Source organism: Mercenaria mercenaria, chromosome 2 (genome assembly GCF_021730395.1).
Source record: "Mercenaria mercenaria strain notata chromosome 2, MADL_Memer_1, whole genome shotgun sequence".
NCBI classification, from domain to species: Eukaryota; Metazoa; Mollusca; class Bivalvia; order Venerida; family Veneridae; genus Mercenaria; species Mercenaria mercenaria.
The window spans coordinates 2,601,892-2,622,090 of NC_069362.1; the positions used below are offsets into that span (position 1 = coordinate 2,601,892).

The following is a 20,199-nucleotide window of genomic DNA, read 5'->3' on the forward strand; positions in this document are numbered from 1 at the left end:
AACTGTTATACGCATATATATCTGCCAACTTTTATACATGAATCAAGAGTACAAGACGAATGATTTCAGAATCAATGTCTAGTGAGAACATGAGTCCAACCAGGGATCTAACTCTTGGCCCTGCTCTCCCTATTGAGCTAAGCGGGTGAGTCAGTTATCAACTTCAACTAGTAAGATGTTATGACCATTATATACACTGTGTAAGTATCATCTCGTATGTAAACATTAAAAAGACTGATTACACTCGACTGACATACTCCTGGGACTTGTGCAATCACAAAACTAAGTAAGGTTTTACTGCTTAAGAAATTTAAGCAGTAGACTTCTGCACAATACAAGCAAAGTAGAATGAACACAGTCATGTATTAATAAAGTAGATATCAAAAGCAAAATGGTTGCTCAATGCTTCACAACTTATATTTCATGGTATTGTTTTATTTAGAACTTTTGAACGTTAAAGGTTGATTTAACAAAATAAATGTAGAAAGATGAAATCCATAATACAAAAGGGTGTTGTAATATTCACAAGAAATGTCCAGATCGTTTCTGAGAGTGAAAAAAAAAATTTAATATCGGTTGTTTTTGGGAGAGAAAAAAAAATTATATTGAGCCTAGCAAAGCATTTTAATTACTGTTTGATAAAATATATTTATCTTTTTAGCAAATCTGACTTCATTTCAGGAACATGAAAATACCATGAGAGAAATAACTTTCTAAAATCAGTAGCTCATCAAGAAGTCATTTTCAAAGTTACAGCCTTTAATACTAACAAGAGCTGTCACTAATGGTAACAAATGCCCCCGCAGCGCCTCGACCTTTGACCTTTGACCTGGTGACCCCAAAGTCAATAGGGGTCATGTACTCAATAAGTACTATTAGCATGTGAAGTTTGAAAGTCCTGGGTGCAGTGGTTCGCAAGTAAAGTGCCTTCATGCAAAAAGTTAACGTTGTGACGAACGAACAGACGGACAGTTGAAAACTAATATGGCTCCCTTCGGGGGCATAAAAATCCTAGTGCTTCAAATGCATCAAAATTTTAATTTACCTAAACATTTCTTATCAAAGCATTTCCTACAAAATACTAGAGATGCTTTTGAGAAAAGCGCATGTCTCCCACAACTGCCCCTATGAAAAATGTCTGGTTTCTCTAGATGGTTTAGACAAGTGGATCTAATTAGATGGTCTAGATGAGTGGATCCAATCAGTAATTCAAGGGCCATAAATCAAAAGTGCCTGGGCGGATTTGGCTAGTTATCAAACTTGGCTAAGGTCTTATGGCTGAACACATTTTGTTCAAGTTTGGTGAAGATCGGATGAGAAATGTTCTACTTAGAGAGTGGACAAGAGTAAAAAGGCGGATTTTTCGGTAATTCAAGGACCGTAACTCCAAAATGCCTGGACCGATTTAGCTAGTTATCGAACTTGGCTGAGGTCTCATGGTCAAACACATTTTGTTCAAGTTTGGTGAAGATCGGATGAGAAATGTTTGAATTAGAGTGCAGACAAGAGTAAAAAGGCCGAATTTTGGTAATTCAAGGGCCATAACTCCAAGACGCCTGGACTGATTTGGCTAGTTATCGAACTTGGCCGAGGTCTTATGGTCAAACACATTTTGTTTAAGTCTGGTGAAAATCGGATGAGAAATGTTCGAATTTGAGTGCGGACAAGCTTTGTGACAGACAGACAGACACACAGACTGGAGTAAATCAATATGTCTCCCACACCACTGTGTGGTGGGAGACATAATAATGTCCGCCAGCTTAGCTCAATAAGGAGAGCACAGATCTATGGATCTCAGGGCCGTGAGTTCGAGCACTGGGCGAAGCATATGTTCTCCATGACGATTTGATAAAAGACACTGTGTCTGAAATCATTTGTCCTCCATCTCTGATTCATGTGGGGAAGTTGGCAGTTACTTGCAGAGAACAGGTTTGTACTGGAACATTATAAAAAGCAATTCTCAGAAGGAACATCTTTTATGAATGAAATGTGATGAATGCTTTGTCTTTATTTTACATGTACAATGAAATATACAAAAATAGCAATGCTCTGAAGAGCAAAATACACCAAATGCAGTCTGCCTATCAAGTCTGAGAACCATAGGCATAAAGCAATCTCAAATTATTGAGCAGAGACTGAATTGCAAACAAACAGATAAGATGACTAGCACCATTATAAACGATCTGATCTCTTCGCATGATTGTGGCCATGATCTTTGACTATGAAACCTAAAAATCAGCTGCTGTGATTTTGAATTTTGACCAACTGATCTCAAAATGAAAAGCATTAATCCACTGCCTATGGGCTATGTGTCTGACAAGTACATTGACAGTAGGTGAAACAGTTCTAAAGATATTAAGCAGAAACATATTTTTTTACTAAAAGCTACAGTGACCTTGAACTTGAACCCTATGACCTCAAGTCAGTAAGGATTATCAACTACACACTTAAGGCATTAAATAACTTCAGACACCACTTTGATACAGGGAGTGAAATGTGACATACAAGTAGGTCATCTGCTCTGCATGTCTTGTTGTGGTAGACAATGCCATTTTTATGAATTTTTTTTCAGCAATTTAGACCATAATTATGGAGTAGACAAAACATTCAAACAGTTTGGCTTTTGACCCCCATATGGAGCAGACAAAAAACTGAGACAATTTTGACCTTTGACCCCCCAAACGAGACCCTGACCTTGGACCTTGGTTGTTTGATTTGCATGTCTTCTTGATAAAGAAACTAATTGTTCTAGTTTTATGAAAATCTTCCCAGCGGTTTAAGACATGGCGAGAACATGAAGTTAAGCTATGTGACCTTCGACCTCAAAGTGTGACTTTGACCTTGATCCTAGTGACCTGGGTTGTGCACTCTGCATGTCCCCTGGGTTAACCATAACTCTTAGTTTTATAAAATTCTTCCCAGCAGTTAAGAAGATATAAAGCAGACACAATAGATGGACAGACATATGTGACTCCAATATACCCCAATATACTTTGTATCTGGGGGGCATAATAAAGATATTAGAAATTTTCACCCAGCTGTGAACATGCAGCTTTAACAAATAGAATCCGTCAAAATGCCTGTGATTTTCAATCTAATTGACAGTACAATTTACACAAGTCCAAAATTGATCTCAATATAACTCCTTCTCCCTTAACTAATCATTTGGAGGGTGCATAGTGTGCATTTAACAAAGACTGCTATGATATATACAGAAAAATATTATAAAATACAATAATAACTGTAATTTTATTTCTGTAGATTGTGTAGTTTTCATGAGACTTAAAGCATCACTTTCACACTTTTCAGATGTTTGGCATTATGAAAGTACTATTATTCAATGGTACAAACTTATAGACATACAATTTTTGCAAGATATCCTTAAAATTTACCAAAACAATTGTGCAGAAGGGAGTGTAAAACTGTTTGTAATGCTTTCTAAGTAATTAGAAAAAATCAACATTTTTCACTATAATATTATGCCAAACTTGGTGGTAATGAGGGTGTTGAAAAATTTCACCCAACCCGTGAAAAAGTAGCTTTAAAATATTTCATTTTTCACTGACTTATATAATAAGAATAAATGCATAGTCCCATTGTTAATAAAACACATTTGTGGAGATCATTCCTTCCTAATATTCTAGTTAAAACTGCTGTTCTAGTCACTTATAGAGGTGTTTGTTTAAACAGGGATTCTTGCATAAACATGATAAACAACTTTTTATATAATATGCGCATTCCTTGGCAAAGCGTAATTGCATTACGGCACCAAAACGGATAATTCAAAAGGAAATGATGTCAGCGTAAAAAGTAACGCAGACATTCAGTGCATTTCATAGAAATTCAATGACATTGCTGGAATTAATATTCGTTTATTTGTTTTTACATGTTTTATGCTAGAATAGCTTTGGCAAATGTTCATTTTGTGATATAACATCATCAGAATCCATCAGAAATCATTTGTATGAATCATTGGTACCCTCGCCTAAACCAGTCCCTCGGGATTCTGCAGATGTTACAACACCAAAAAACATGCGTAAACCCTACATTCACATTTTGAATAAACGTATGACTCTATTCACCAAAATAAAACCACCTTGAATATTACACAATCTACAGCTACACCTTTTAATTCCTTCTCAAAATGTTTTGTATTCTAAATGTGACCTGAAATCACTGAGTATTAAACAGTACTGAGATCAGAAGAAAACAGAAAACTTGTCACTTCATTTGTTTTTAAATAACACATGCAGAAACACACTTGTTCTTTCAAGTTCAGTTTAGAGTACCTAGAACCTGTCTCGAAACTGTATGGTGCTCACTTGTGAATGAACCAAGTTGAAACACATGGGCGCTAATTTCAAGATAGAGACAATTCTCTACACAATATGCATCACTGAGTAGCTCCTCCATTTTGATAAATCTGAGGCGTCCCCGTTGACAACGAAATCCTTCTGTATCAGTTCTACATCTCGGAACAGCGGTACATGTGACAATGGTCTCGTGACTCCTAGTTGGTCGAACTGCTAACAAAGACACACCACAAGAGGCTGAAAATGGGAAAAATAGCTCCTCGTCAAATTGGCCTTTCTCATGGATGACAAATAAGGACGCGTAACTTTGACCAGACTCGGTGTGTCCATTGAGTTCCAGTGAGACGTGGAGCTTGTACCCAGGGCAACCAGTATAGAAGGAACGGCTACGGTACTTGTTTGTTCCTGATACTAACTTGACTTTCCACAACTGTTTACCATTGTAGCTCATCATCTGGGATTCCTTTAACTGAGATACCACTGACTCAAAATTGATCTTCTTCTTTTCCAAAATTCTGAAAATTAAAAAATTAATGACTGTAACAGTAACAATGTGGACATCGGCAGTCACTGCAATATGTAAAAACTTCCAATACAGAAACATTTCTTAAAGCATCACAACTGGCTTTTCTTGAGAATTATAACAGCCTGAAGCTTCATATATATAAAACAATCTAAAATTTACAAGATGACAGGGCCCTAGCTAGATTATTTTAGGTTAGATTCTCTATTAGCAAAGAATAAGGAGACATGAAGAGATATCAAGGAGAAGTGGCACTTCATCTGCTTATGGTATGTGCTGCAGCCACAAAATAGAAATTGTTTAAAACCTGATTAAAGCAGTTTTATCTGTTAATAAAATGCAAACTGATTCACACTATGGGTCTACTACCTTGTGTTCACTACCTACAGAGTATGTCTATAAAATTTCATACCCAATTAACTCCTGAACAGTTTTATCGAGACTAGAAATCTGCCTGTCCTGTGAATCGACTTTCTGCTCCATACAGGTAAGGTGTAAATGTGCAGCCTCTTTCTCGTGACTGGCCATTACTTCTCTACGCCCCTGCAAACAGATATCATCAGTTTTTACAAAATATAATTTGTAACATGATTGTGATAAAGTTTGATGCATACATGATCTTGCTCAAGTCCACTTCCTGAAAATCATAGTACGTGTGCCATGTTAGATGGTATGGTTGTGATCCCATTGGGTCTCAAACCAATGACCTCCAAGTGGCTGGCACACTGCCACAGTTCCCGACCATAAACAAGAAGCTGCATTTAATAAACGCTTGATGCCCCCGGTGGCATCCTTGTCGATACAAAGCAACCTAAGTCCAAAACAAGGTCAAGGTCAAACTGAGGTCAAGTGATGTGTGAAGATGAGGAATGGTCACAGGTTACATCTGCATTAGTATGAAGTCATTCTAGTAAGGGGTATTGATGCTAGACGAAACGGTCCCATTTGGTTAACCAAGAGATGGCCCATATAAATCAACCTAAGTCCAAAATGAGGTCAAGGTCAAACTGAGATCAGGTGATGTCTGAAGATGAGGAATGGTCACAGGTTACATCTGCATTAGTATCAAGTCATTCTGGTAAGGGGTATTGATGCTAGACGAAACGTTCCCATTTGGTTAACCAAGAAATGGCCAATATAAAGTAACCAAAGTCCAAAATGAGGTCAAGGTCAAACTGAGGTCAGGTGATGTGTGAAGATGAAGAATGGTCACAGGTTACATCTGCATTAGTATCATGTCATTCTAGTAAGGGGTATTGATGCTAGACAAAACGGTCCCATTTGGTTAACCAAGAGATGGCCCATATAAAGCAACCTAAGTCCAAAATAAGGTCAAGGTCAAACTAAGGTCAGGTGATGTCTGAAGGTGAGGAATGGTCACAGGTTACATCTGCATTAGTATCAAGTCATTCTAGTAAGGTGTATTGATGCTAGACAAAACGGTCCCATTTGGTTAACCTCGTACGGACAGATGAACGGACAGGACAATCACTATATGCCTCCCACATCAGTAAATGCCAATTGCAAAATTTGCTTAAGAGTAATTTGATTTAATCTTATCAAAGAAAATGGCAAACTATGGACAATACAGCTCCATTTAAATGGAAGGATGAATGGATATGTAAATTACTGGTACCTGGCTGTAACTGGCTAAGAACCATAAAAGTGACTGGATATTGCATTATGTACACTGTTTATTTATGACATATATTTATGCTAAGTTATCCAGTAATCCATCAAAGTGGTAACAAGATAAGAAGTGGACAAACAATTTTTGACATTTGAAATCACCACAAAGTTTTGACCTTGAACTGGTATGACTCAAAGTTTTGAGAGTGATCTCTTTATTGTAAACACTTGTGCTAATTTATTTGAAAATCTTTTAAGAGTGCAAAATATAAGGAGCTGACACAAAAACCTGCTTATCTGACTTTTGACCCTTCTTGAACCAGCAAATAAATCTGTGCGGTATTTAAACAGAACCCATTATATAACAACTCCAAATGCTTAACTAAAGTTTCATAAATTTTGAGTATCTTTTAAAAAGCCTAAAATTACTTTCATGTTTGTTTTTTCAAGCGGAATGTCAGAATAGACAATATATAAATAGAGCCACTCAACACACTGTAACAGAAGTTCATAAATCTATCGTTAAAATGTAAGGAATATAATCATATAATTAACTCACAGCAAATTGGCATCCGTATTTTTGGTACGGACATGGAATAATGACACGAGGGCAATCTCCAGATTTTTCGTTGAGGTGACAGGATATGTCTTCACGATTTATTCTACTCTTACCACATAGTGAACACACTACTGGAAACTTTCTGCAGTCCAATAACTGATGTTTCTGAAAATATAGAACAAAACGTAATTACACAGACAAATTTATGCATATACATAGTATTGGTGGACGGATAGCTCAGAGGTTTGCACACTGGCCTTCCAATCCTGAGGTCGGGGGTTTGATCCCCGGCAGCTACTCGGGAATTTTCAGAAATGCTTTTCAGTGTTTCCCACCCAACTAGAGGTGTACTGGTCAGGAACCCAGGCAATCCTTGCGTGTATCAGTGCTATACACTGGGCACGTTAAAGAACCAGGCTGTCTATTCAAAACGAGCTAGGCTAAGTTAGCCAGACAAGCCTGTATCTGATTTCTGATCTCTCAGTCATGGGGACTTTGTCTCACTCTGTCCCTCTGGTCAGATCGGTCTGTGTCTGTACTAGTAGAGGATGAATTATGCGCCCTGTGTGGCTGCATTTGAACTATGTAAAGCGCCTTTGAACGTGAAATTGATCATGAAAAGGGCGCTATATAAATCTGGTATAATAATAATAATAATATTTATAATATCTACATTATATTATTAAATGGTTGTTAAAGGCACCGACCTCCAGATTTTGGCTAAAAATGATCTCTCTTTCAAACAGAAGTTTGGTCATATTAAGAACATTAGAATATGAGCTTTTCTTTCTAAACTATTTTAAAAATGCCAAATCAAGATATGAAACCGGACTGCCATGGCAATAGAAAAGTTTTCCGCTGAAGTTACCATTAGCGCTATGGAGGATTCAGTGTTCAGTGTGCATCAAATACAGATATTTTTAATCAAGGCAGTTTACCTTGAATACAACGATACAAACACTTTTCAATTTTCATCGTAAAAACGACTAATTCTCATGTGTTTCAGTAACATATAGCAGGGTTTCCACTGGCCCCAATTTTTTTTCCGCCACAAAATATCGAAGTCAACGACACATAGGGGGTGGGGCATCCAGTGGGTGTATTCTCCAACACAATGTGCATGTTGCAACAATTTGTCATTTTTACAGTTTTTTCATTATTTGATTGTAAAACTCTTATTGGGGGATGGGGTGGGGGGGTAGGGGGCTCTCCCCTTGGAAATGTTTGAAATATAGGCATGAAATGAAGGCCTCTGGTGCATTTTTATGTTCAAAATTTTGAGATAATGGAGAGGTTAATACCCTTTTGATGAGGGGTGGGGGTGGGGGGTAAGGGGGTTTTCCCCCTGGGACATTTTGAAATACAGGCATGAAATGGTGGCCTCTGGTGAATTTTAAGGTCCAAAATTTTGAGGTAAACGAGGGGTTAGTACCCTCTTTATGAGTGTGTGTGTGTGGGGGGGGGGGGGGGGGGGGATGGAGGGTCAGAGGGTTTTCGCCCTGGAAAAATTATAAAATACAGGTATGGAATGGTGGCCTCTGGTGTGTTTCTTGGTCTATATTTTGAGAAAATATTATTATTCATTTGCCAAAATAGCAGGGTACCTCAGCAAAAATTAAAAAATCCATTTGCATAGGTAGGTCTTCTCTGAATGACCAAAATTAAACGGAAATTGGGGTTGCGAAAATGTGTGACAAACAAAAAAAAAGCAATCAAGACTAGCATTATTTATAAAATGAAAATTTATAACTTATTTTCTATGGCCAGAGTTAATTTTTACCATTGATTTCTGCTTGTTTATCGCAGTTTTTTCAATGGACTTTGCCAAAATCAATCTACGATCATGATTTAAAAATTAATGGAATTTATCGCGGATGTCCCGTCAGTCGTTCATTCCGAAGTTTTGCTACATAATATAACTTAGAAATGGCTAATTTGACACTACTTTCATGATTCCGCTTGTTTAAACATGTATAAATCAGCTGTCAGTGTCTTTTAATTCAGTCCGTGAAACATGACTTTCATTTGTTTACTACCGCGCCATATTACTTCAATCAACGATGACATATGTAAAGGCGGAGCTTAATAATTTTGCCGATAAAATACGTCACGCGTTCTACATCCAAAGCTGTCATTGGTTTATCGCATGTTTAAATTAAAGTCAAAGATCGAGAGGCACGTGGCAGCTTGTGTAATTGATGCCGAATCGCTAATCCCTCGCTTTGTGACACGCTGTGTATTGTGTATCATGAACGGAAACGCCCGCGGGAAATATTGATTTTTCAGGTAAGACAGAGAGAAATACACATTATAAAAAATACATTTACAGCAAAAACTTTTTTCGCCAATTTTTTATTTTTTTCGCCATTGGCGACTTTGGCGAATTGCAGCGGAAACCCTGTATAGTATGTCAGTAATTAAGTTTCAAAGCATTATAAAGAAATGTAGCATTAATTTCCAGATTTCTAAAAAAATTCCTTTTTTGTTGTCGAAGGATCTGGAGGCCAATGCCTTTAATTACACAGATGTGTGGTACCCTAATCCATAGTAAATCTATTTTACTGACTTCATGTACACTGTTTTAATTAATAAATAATGGCTTTTTTTATAAATGACTAAAACATAATTATGTGTAACAGATTAGATACTTAAAATTATCACAAACACCTTTTCAATTAACTGTCTTCTAATCTAAAAGCAGTCTGTTGCCTTATTGGGAATGGGTGTTGTTATATTTTCTGGTCCTTTCGGATCATGGAGTCCATTCAACATATGTGTAATAGAGTTCCACTTAAGCCGGTGCTAGGGGGCGTGAGAGGTGTTGCACATTTCATTACATCTGATGAACAGACTTAATCAAACCAAGCCTGCTATTAATTCTTCTTGGTTGCATTCTTTGCCTCCATAGGATTTTTTTAAAGATTTTATTGGTAACAAGCATATACATTTTCACATTTGTCAGTATATACTCATTAATCATGAATGAAAAACGGTTCATGACATGCTTGCCAAAAAAATTCATCATCAATGAACACATGCTTTTCACATAGCTAGCATAGATTATCTCCTCTGACTGCCATTTTAAGAGTCACAGTTGATGTACAGATTATCTCCCCTGACTGCCATTTTGAGTCACGACGTAAAATCTGCTACAAATAAGATAAGAATTTCTCACAATGCTGTAAAATTTTGGTTACTGATGAAAATAAAGTGCTTCTGTACATGCACTTTATTTTTGCTGATTCTGTGAAATATTTCTGAATTTTGATCCCCAAATGGCTACTATTTTTTTGCAACATAGATATATCTTTTCATCACAGCTTTTACCATCTGGCATTTGGCTTGAATGTTCCCTTAACTGGCAGTGTTTTGGTATAAACTTGTCATGTATTGCTATTAACTGGCTATGTGTCAGTATTAATTCGTAGTGGATTGGTATTGACAGGAATTATATTGGTTTTAACTGGCAGTCTTGGTATAAATTATTAACTGTTAGTGGCAGCATGCCCATTAAATTAACTGGCAGTGTGGCAGTTTTAGCTTGTAGTTTGTTGGTATTAACTGGCAGTGCGTCAATATGATTTTAAAACCAGAAAATCAAACAAAATTTCTTCAGTATACAGTTAAAGCTAGATTATTTTGAAACTTACTGTTAAATCAACAGATGTTGTAGACGAGTTACAATGCTCACAACTGACAGGTCGTAGGTCACAGGTTTCCAGGTGCTGAGACAGATCCTTTCTGCGTATGCTATTCTCGGCACAACCATACTCACATGGAACCTCTATGTACTCACACAACGTCATGTGGGACTGAGAAACAGAAAAAAACATTGAATTTCTTTACACTAAATCTTAGGGGAAAATTTACTCTGAAATATGAAATTTTTTAAAACTTATATTCAGTTGAATAAAAAAATCTCTGAATCTTCCTTTTTTCAACAATTTCCTTTAAATTTTTGTATCATGTTACTGAAAAAGTTTCAACTGAAAATGGGTGTATTTCATCATCGAAATCTACTGTTATCATATCAGATAATCAAAATTCAATACTGCCTTTCTTTCTTTTAGGTCACTGTCCTTTTTACCAGTAATTTTGAGTTATTACTCAGTTCTCAAGATTTGATAACTTACTTTTCAGTCCAGTCTCAAATGCAGCCTTGCCACTGGTCAATTTCAAATTTTAGCTAACCAACAGATGCTGGCATTTCGAGACTGGTATCCAAACTCAGTTTTATAACATAGAACCCAGTAACATGACACTATCATCTGACTGGCCAAGACAAAGCTTAGTCTTGAAATTGACCAATGGCTTGCTAGTATTCTGAGGCTGGTACCCTGCCTGTTTTGTAACCTTGGAAACTGATCAAGAAGACTATCACAGGGAGGGAGGGAAACGAGCTATTGGAGGACAGCAATACTTGATGATTCAAAAGCCTTGTAACTATGAAAACATTCACATAAACAAGTACAAAATGGGCAACAATTTTGAGTCATGAAGCTTTCCTATCTTATGATGCTCAATAATGACATAACAGATTACACCAAAATATTGCTAAGATGTAAAAGGGATATAACTTTGTGATAAAGTAAAAACAGAGTAATATAACCTGCAAAGTGAAAGTCAGATCATCACAATAAACATTTGAGTGATGTTAAAAATGAATCAATCCATTCTTATAAATCTGTACAGAGATGCCAACTAACATACAAAACCCAATCAAATCGGAACATGGACACGAAGAATAGGTGAGTGCAATAGGTCTACCTATTGTTGAAATAGTCAAGCTAAAAACTGAATACCTCCAGATCCCTCAGTTCCCCAGTCCAGGTACAATCTTTGTGGTGTTGCTCACATTTCACTTTCAGTGACAGAATTTCTCTACGAATAGCCACATCAGGAAATAACTGAAAATATTGAAACAAAACAAACCATATAACTACATAATATTAAACAAGCATTGACACATTTTATAATGGGAACTTAATTTTCCATATAGCTACATGAGCCTTTTGACATACAATGCTGCATTTCTTTTGATATTGTTTGTAATTTGGGATTGTTCAACAAAAAGTAATCCATACTGAATATATCACAACAAAATAACCTGAACACCACCCCCCCCCCTCCACCACCCCGAGTCTTGAGGATAAAGCACACAGGACATCTAGACATACTGGAATTCATGGCTGAAATTTGGCTATATATTTTGCCCCTGATTCAGAACTTCAACTTCGAGAAATGGGAGCCTTGTGCTCACCCTATCAAACAAACAGCTACCATAACCTTTTAACTTTAAAGCTGGAAATTTATGAAAGGGAATCAATAGTTGAGAGGCTCCAAATTAACCTTTCTAAACAGATTCAATTGACTGTAGAGAAAGCAAAATCAGATATAAGTCTAATTAAAAAGTTGATGTTTAAACCTTATAATTACCGACATAAAAACTGTACTCTACTTTCAAAAACAAAAGACATAAAACTAAAGCTGATGCCTACGTACCTCAAATTCTGTGTCGAACCATGTGTTGTCTACCGGGCATTTACACATTCCTGATCGACTGAAAGTAAAGGGATACATGTGCAATTTCTTAGCAATTATAATGTTAATGTAAGTACATAAGGACAGCTATGGTTCATTATATACATTAATGGCACTGTTTGATCACAAAGTTCTGTCTAACACATTTCAACAAAATTTGAAGTTTGCTAAAAGTGCAACACTAAAATGATAAAATATTTTCAGCAGATGACATTATATGTGTGATCACTTGTCTATGATGATTTTTGTCGGAGTTTTGTCGCTAAATTACAACTTTTCAACACTGCAAATAGAAACTGGAACTAAAATTCATGACAATGTAATAAAGTACAAGGCAAATCCTTCAAGGGGTTTAGAAAATATGGATAGAGTGGACACAAAAGTTTTCACATGGGTTTTCATGTGTGAACTTGACCTTTAACCTATCGCTTAAGGAAATACACTTATGACTCCAATATATAGTCCCTCAATATTTCATATTTGGTGGTTATAAAATAACTAACTACTAAATAGAACTAAAACTATTTTATCTACTTACTTTGCAACTTTACGAATACATGTTTCGCAGAATCTGTGTCCGCAAGATGTTTGCACTGCATCTTTCATCACAGTAAGGCAGACAGGACAAACATATTTTCTTTCAGGGTCCGCATCAAATACTGCTTCATATCCCGGCACACCTGACTGGCTAGCTGCATCAACTGAGGCCATTGCTTCTGGTTACCTGGAAAATGCTGAAAGAAAAATAACAGTATGTTCAGTGTTTCCAAATTTTTACTGAGATACAGGTCTTGGGATGGGCCTCAATAGGAAAGGCAAGGTGATCCAGTGGTAACGCTGTCTGTCTAAAACATCAGGGTTTTGATGGAGTCTCCAAATAAAACAAGACTACTCTCAAGCAATGAAAGTCCAATGCCCAAAGGGCCATATTATTACTTATAAATTGTTACAAATTGCTGCCTTATGAACCACTCTTTTTTATTTTGAAATTTAGTTGATTTTCTTATGATTTCTTTATGAATGAAGAACCTGCACTCTCTCATGTAACCTACCATCCATCTTTAAAAAATTCGAATTATTGTCGCAGAAGCAGGAAAATATTACCATAACTGTTAAAATATCTAGTATTTGCAGTAGTTTTGGAGATAGTAACTTAGTACATGTAAAACTTTAACCAGAAGTTTTAAGTTCAAAAGGGGACATAATTTGACCAAAATGCATGTTAGAGTTATGGGCCTTGATGCAATAAACTAGTTTTATAACCCTGAAGGCACATGTGAAGTTTCAATTTAATATCCGCATTTGTTCTGCAGATAGTAAGTTGCACGCAAAACTTTACCAGAATTTTTTAAGTCCAAAAGGGGGCAAAATTTGCCCAAAATACATGTCAGAGTTAAGGGACTTGACCCAGTGAGGTTGGTAATTGATCTAGAAAAAAGAAAAAATAAGATCCAAATCTATATGCTTTTAAGTAATAGCTGTATGTACTTGCACGCAAAACTTTAACCAGAATTTTCTAAAGTCCCAAAAGGGGCTTAATTATGCCAAAATGCAGGTCAGAGTAATGGGACTTGATGCTATCAACTAGTTTTATAACCCCGAACATACATGTGAAGTTTCAATTCAATATCTGCATTACTTTTGGAGATAATAACTTGCATGTAAAACTTTAGCCAGGTTTTCTAATTCCAAAAGGGGGCATCATGCATCATTTGCTTAAAGTACATGTCAGAATTTTGGGACTTGACCCAGTGAGATTGGTAATTGACCTAGAAAAAGAATAAAATAAGTTTAAAAGTTATATGCCTTTAAATGATAGCCATATGTTCTTGCATGCAAAACTTTAACCAAGGTGCGATGCTGATGCCAGGGTGTGCATTTTTTCAACATTATCATTTGCCTACTGTAAAACACTTTAAATTCGCGAGATCTTTATTTCGCGAATTTATCCCGATTTTTGGCATTTTATTATTTCGCGAAATCTTAAATTCGCGATGTTAAAATCGTAATTTTAAATTCGCGAATGTGAATCCGGAAGAAAACAGGAAATACGACTGCATTCGGTTACTTTCTGCAATTATGGTACCTGCATGACGTCACTGTTAAAAGTTTATTCTCCGGTCCGCTAGTGCATGTTACGCTCTTTATTGATAGCAGATTAATGCCTTTAATATCTGATATGTGCTCACTGTTGTATAGTCGTCAATAAATTGTTCCTTTCTTTTGTTATTACGTAGCTTTAATATCCGTAACATTTACAAGTGTTAGAAGTATCAGCTTGGGTTTGAAACCGGCTATAATCGCAATGTAATTACGTGCCGGTGAGCTCATGGACGATGGAAGAAAAAGGTTCAAAACAGGTAAAATAAATAAGTTTAAACTAAAAAATATCATGGCTCGACTGGGACTCCATATTTATAATGAACGCTTGATCTTTGAACATTTATTATGCACCCAATCATTGCAAACTTTTCACAGTTTCTTTCAGTTTTGAAAAAAGTGTAAACCATTGTAAAATTCGTAAACAATGGTACATTTTGTATAATAATTATCTTCGTCTTTTGAAAAGGGAAACTGTTTCGTTAGGCGTGAAAAATAATTGCGTGTTTGTATGCCAATTTCAAGTTGTACATGAAAGCGTGTTTTGAGGAGTTTTATGCTAACGAAATCGCCATCCAATTAAAGGATAGTAACATTGACTCTGTAAATGTTGATTTGCGCTTGTCCACTGTGAAACCACTGCACGCTAAATGGCTTGTTAAAACCATGCAGAAAATTGAGAATGACACTGATATGGTACAGCGTGGCTGGATTCAGGCTGGAATTCATTAATTTAGAATTACTAGTACTTAGTACATGTACTATAGTATTGTAATGGAAGATAACTTTGTTTGAGCGGTCGTGTACAGTAACACCGTTAGTTTCTTCCCTTGTGCTGATCGATACGTCATGAATTGGATAAATGTTTACTATTAAATAATAAAGATTATACTTTGCTGTATACATGTATATTTTGTATATAATATAGTCATTTAACCGTACTTGTTGAACCATGGTGGAATCACGCAAAATCACAACTGAATTTCGTAAGTGCGAATATTTATCGTTCAGACATTAGTTCGGACATCAGCGAATTTCGGATAAACACGAACAGGTAAAGCTATTTTTCGCGGTCACTTTGAATTCGCGAGTACTTAACCTCGCGAATATTAGCGAAAATTAAATTCTCGCGAATAAAAGGTGTTTTACAGTATTTATCAAATTTCATCTCTTGTACATTTTAAGTTATTGCAAAATCCACATATTTCTGGACAATTTGTTGCCACAGCAATGCTGTCAGTTGGTAGTGTGCTCAACTATTCCAAGAATAGATGTTAAGTACTGGGTCAAAATAATACCAGAGCTTTTCAGAAAATAGAACAAAAACACAGATGAGACAAACAATGTACCTGTATTAGTGGAACTGGAATAGTCTTGCACTATATGGCAATGTCTTATGATATTATCTAAATGTAAAGCTATATATCAAACAGTTTAGAGGAAATACGGAATCAACAGTACGCAAAACTAAAACTAAATTCTTTGTCAAAAAAGGCTATAACCGAGCCAAAATCCTTGTCCTAGCTAAGTAGTCTTGTCTTCATATGGAGAATAAATGATGGTTAACAAGTAGTTAAGTTTCAAAGCCTTATGTCAAACAGTTTAGACAAAACATGGACTGGTATGAAAAACTTAACTAATTTTCAAGTCCAACAAGATTTTTTGTCTGTATAATATTTTCTAAGTCCAAAAGGGGCCATAATTTTGGCAAAAAGCAGGATGGAGTTACGTTTCATGCTGTACAGAGTAAGAATTTGATGGTGACTAAGTGGTGCAAGCTTTGATAGTTCAGGAGAAAAGCTGACCTTAACACAAAACTTAACCAAGAAATCTGATTTTCTAAGTCCAAAAAGGGGCCATAATTTTTGAAAAAAGCAATGTAGAGCTACAGTACTTGCTTTGCAGAGTCAGCTTTTGATGGCGAACAACTGTTCTAAGTTTTAAAGCAATAGCTTTGACTAGAAAAGCTGATCTAAACACAAAACTCTTGATATTTTCTAAGTCCAAAAGAGGACATAATTCTTTCAATTTGCTGTAGTGAGTCAGCTATTGATGGTGAACAAGTGTTGCAAGTTTTAAAGTAAAAGCATTGATTATTTAGGAGAAAAGTGGACCTAAAACTTAACCAAGCAACACCAATGCCAATCAAGTGACGACAGTAACTCATCATTTTTTTAAAAATCAGATGAGCTAAAAAGGGCTAAAAGTCAGCCAAATATTGTAGTCATAATTATATACCCTTGAAATAGATGGAGATTATCACATTAAACAAGTTTCAAAGTCTTAGTTTTGAAAAATGTATATTTTACGAAAAAACTGGACCAACTTTCATTTCTTAAAAGGGCAACAACGCAAGAGTTATGTACTCTTGCCTACAGATTGAAACTGTTTTAGTAGACAAGAGATAAAAGTTCCAAAGCCATATGTCAGAATGTGGACTAGTATGAAAGACAACAAGTTTTGACACTGAAGCCAATGCTGTGATTAGAAGGATAGGTCTCCTTATTCTTCAAGTAGTCTAGCTAAAAAGCCATGCATATTCTCCAAATTACATTCTACCCAGTGAAGCAATTTCTAGTTCTTTCGAAAATATCCAAGGATCCAACCATGCCACTTCTTTGTCATATTATTTGTTGCCATTGTATCTTTATTCTTTGACACAGCAACATGATGAAAGAAACAAATTTTAATAACAGATCTAGCTAAATTCCATCTATTTCACATCCAAATTCTGATCAGGTTTTACTGGTCTGTGCAAGTAAGGCAGAAGAGCTCCATTTTTATTAAAATATCTACTGTAATTCTTCACAGAACTGTAAAAAGACTGACATGTGTAGTTTATTCTACCTTCAAAGTTTGGCACAAAAATACAAATGTCACATACAAGATAAAACAAGAGTAAATTTTACCATTATCTGTAGTGCACAAATATTAAAATTATTGCTTGTTTGAATTTTCTGCTTACTTTTAAAAAGCTTCACTTACATGAATTTTCTAGTCTGCTCCTACACTCCACTTGAACCAGTCTGAAGAGATCACCATAATGCAGTAAATTGACTGTCCAGTCAAATATGCTCCACTTCCTGTCATATAATTAACAGATCTCATACCTTTTGTTGAACTTCTGCTACATGTCACAAAGGTGTTAAAAACAAGATAATTAAAGATTATAATCAGCATGTGTAAAAGGTGTTAAACTGTTTGGGAAATTATTAATTTGATACTGAATTATAATATCCCCAAGGCATATGCTTTGGTAAGTTTAATAATTAAGATGACTGTGTAGACCTTCAAAATAAACTTTGGTGTCATCCTGACGTGTCAGTAATTCTGATGTAATAACTTTCTACTAGTAAACTAGATCACTGGTTCCAAGCAAACTATTAAACGAACATTATAGGATAAACAGTTATGCTAGATATTTTCCAACCCCGACATCAATAGTGTCACTGGGTTGAAGAATTGTGCTGCATGCACATAGATTTAAAAAGACAGCAACAATTTTGTTTCCCTCAGCATATGAAAAACGGTGTTAAGTAACATGTGAATCTAACATTAGGAAATGTACTGAGTAATCCCAAACAGTGCCTATCCCAGTCCTTTTCGTTTTCCTGTCCTTAATATTTATCTTTTAAATATGACAACCTAAAATTTCATTACATCATTTTTTGTACAAGATCACAATACTACCACAATAAAATCAGACTTAAAAGAAAACATCCTTTAAAGGGGCTCACACAAAATCTACTTCAAAAATTGCTGAGTCTGAAAAAAAAAAATGTTATCAATATCAAATTGTAAATAAGATATGAACACAGTGTAATTCTTTGTGATTCAGGGACTACTTATTCATAGCTGGAGCTATCACTGAGGGTGATCATTACCCCAGATACATGAACGAAGTCATCTTGACAAGATAAGTGATCCCAGAAAAAAATTCTTCCAGCAGTAGCACTTTAGAAGATATTGAACAGACATGAAATGCTGTTTGACCTTTGACCCCAGTGTAACCTTGACCTTAGACCTTGTGACAGAAGTCATGTTCTGAAAGTTATCTCCAGGAGAGGATAGTGTATGAAAATTCTCCCAGCTGTTAAGAAAATAATGATTGGAAACAAAACACAGCTACTGAAACCTATTTGACATTCAATTTTGACTCAGCATTGGATCTAAGGATCTGGGTCATGTGTATATCTCATCATGTGACCATTGTGAAAATATGTGTGCAGTTATTTGAAAATCCACTCCGGAGCTTAAAAAATATGACTCCAGTGAGGAATAACTGACTGACTAATAATTATTATCGTGGTGAAGTTGGGATCCGGACAAAACCCCCTTCGCTAGTTTTTGCATAGGCGGACAAAACCCCCTTCATGTTTTTTACAAGGAGGACAAAACCCCCTTTGCTGAATTTTACAAGGAGGACAAAAACCTCTTCGCATTTTTTACAAGGAGGACAAAACCCCCTTCACGTTTTTTACAAGGAGGACAAAACCCCCTTCATCCTAGAATCAAAAGGGCAGACAATATGATAATACACTTTAAAATTTTCCATTTTATTAATAGAAAGAGATGTCTTGAAGATAATTATAATTAATGATTATAATATGGATAATTGATGTACTTACTCTATTATATACAATTATTACTGTTTGTTCCATAGTAACTTTGAAATTAATCTGACTATACATATACAATTATTATAGTTTGTTGATAAAAAAAGTGTTAAATATCTCTTAATTAATTGACCTGTTAATTTGTTAATTGTTTGTTTGTCTCAATGAACTGTTCATTAAAGTAAATTGTTAAATAACTCTTAGGTACTTTGATTAGTTATATATTATTATATTATTTGCCCTTTTGATTCTAGGATGAAGGGGGTTTTGTCCTCCTTGTAAAAAACACGGAGGGGGTTTTGTCCTCCTTGAAAAAAAGTGCGAAGGGGGTTTTGTCCTCCTTGTAAAATTAAACAAAGGGGGTTTTGTCCTCCTTGTAAAAATCATGAAGGGGATTTTGTTCGCCTATGCAAAAATGAGCGAAGGGGGTTTTGTCCGCAGGGGATTTTGTCCTACACTCGGTGAAGTTGTGTTGAGTTTGCTATGTTATAGGTATGATACAGCAAAATTCATTTTTATATTCTTGCAATGTTTTCAATGCTTATATGAATATTACATTTAGAGTAAGTCCCTTTAAAGATTACGGCAATTGCTGTTTGTTACATAATCCATTTCAAACATCCTGCTACTTGGTAACTTGTCAGAGAATAAGAATTTTATCTTGCATCCTGATTGATGAACCTGGGTTAATTAAACCTTATTTATACCATAAAACTGCAAGTCAATGAAATTTTTTTATTAGAAACAAAGAATTCTCACCATTAGGTATCTACAGTATAATGTCTATTTTTGTTAACCCCTAAGTAAACATCCCTGAAACTGGGGTGGTGTGTTATAAAAAGGTTTTAATGATTTTCCAACTTCAAATCAAACTTTTGTTCCTGGGATGAAGTTAAAATCTCTCTCTATTGGAAATAA

General features: G+C 35.6%; 1 protein-coding gene across 1 annotated transcript; it reads right to left on the reverse strand.

Annotated features, from left to right (window-relative positions):
- Positions 1 to 1,735: 1,735 nt before the first annotated feature.
- LOC123563071 (TNF receptor-associated factor 6-like) lies at positions 1,736 to 18,527 on the reverse strand. Its single transcript, XM_053528354.1, has 8 exons — positions 17,651 to 18,527; positions 13,104 to 13,299; positions 12,527 to 12,584; positions 11,827 to 11,931; positions 10,675 to 10,836; positions 7,025 to 7,189; positions 5,249 to 5,379; positions 1,736 to 4,828 (listed from the first exon to the last, which is right to left on the reverse strand). The coding sequence occupies exons 2-8, from the start codon at positions 13,274 to 13,276 to the stop codon at positions 4,276 to 4,278; spliced, it is 1,347 nt and encodes a 448-aa protein (XP_053384329.1). The 5' UTR covers positions 13,277 to 13,299; positions 17,651 to 18,527; the 3' UTR covers positions 1,736 to 4,275.
- Positions 18,528 to 20,199: the final 1,672 nt, after the last annotated feature.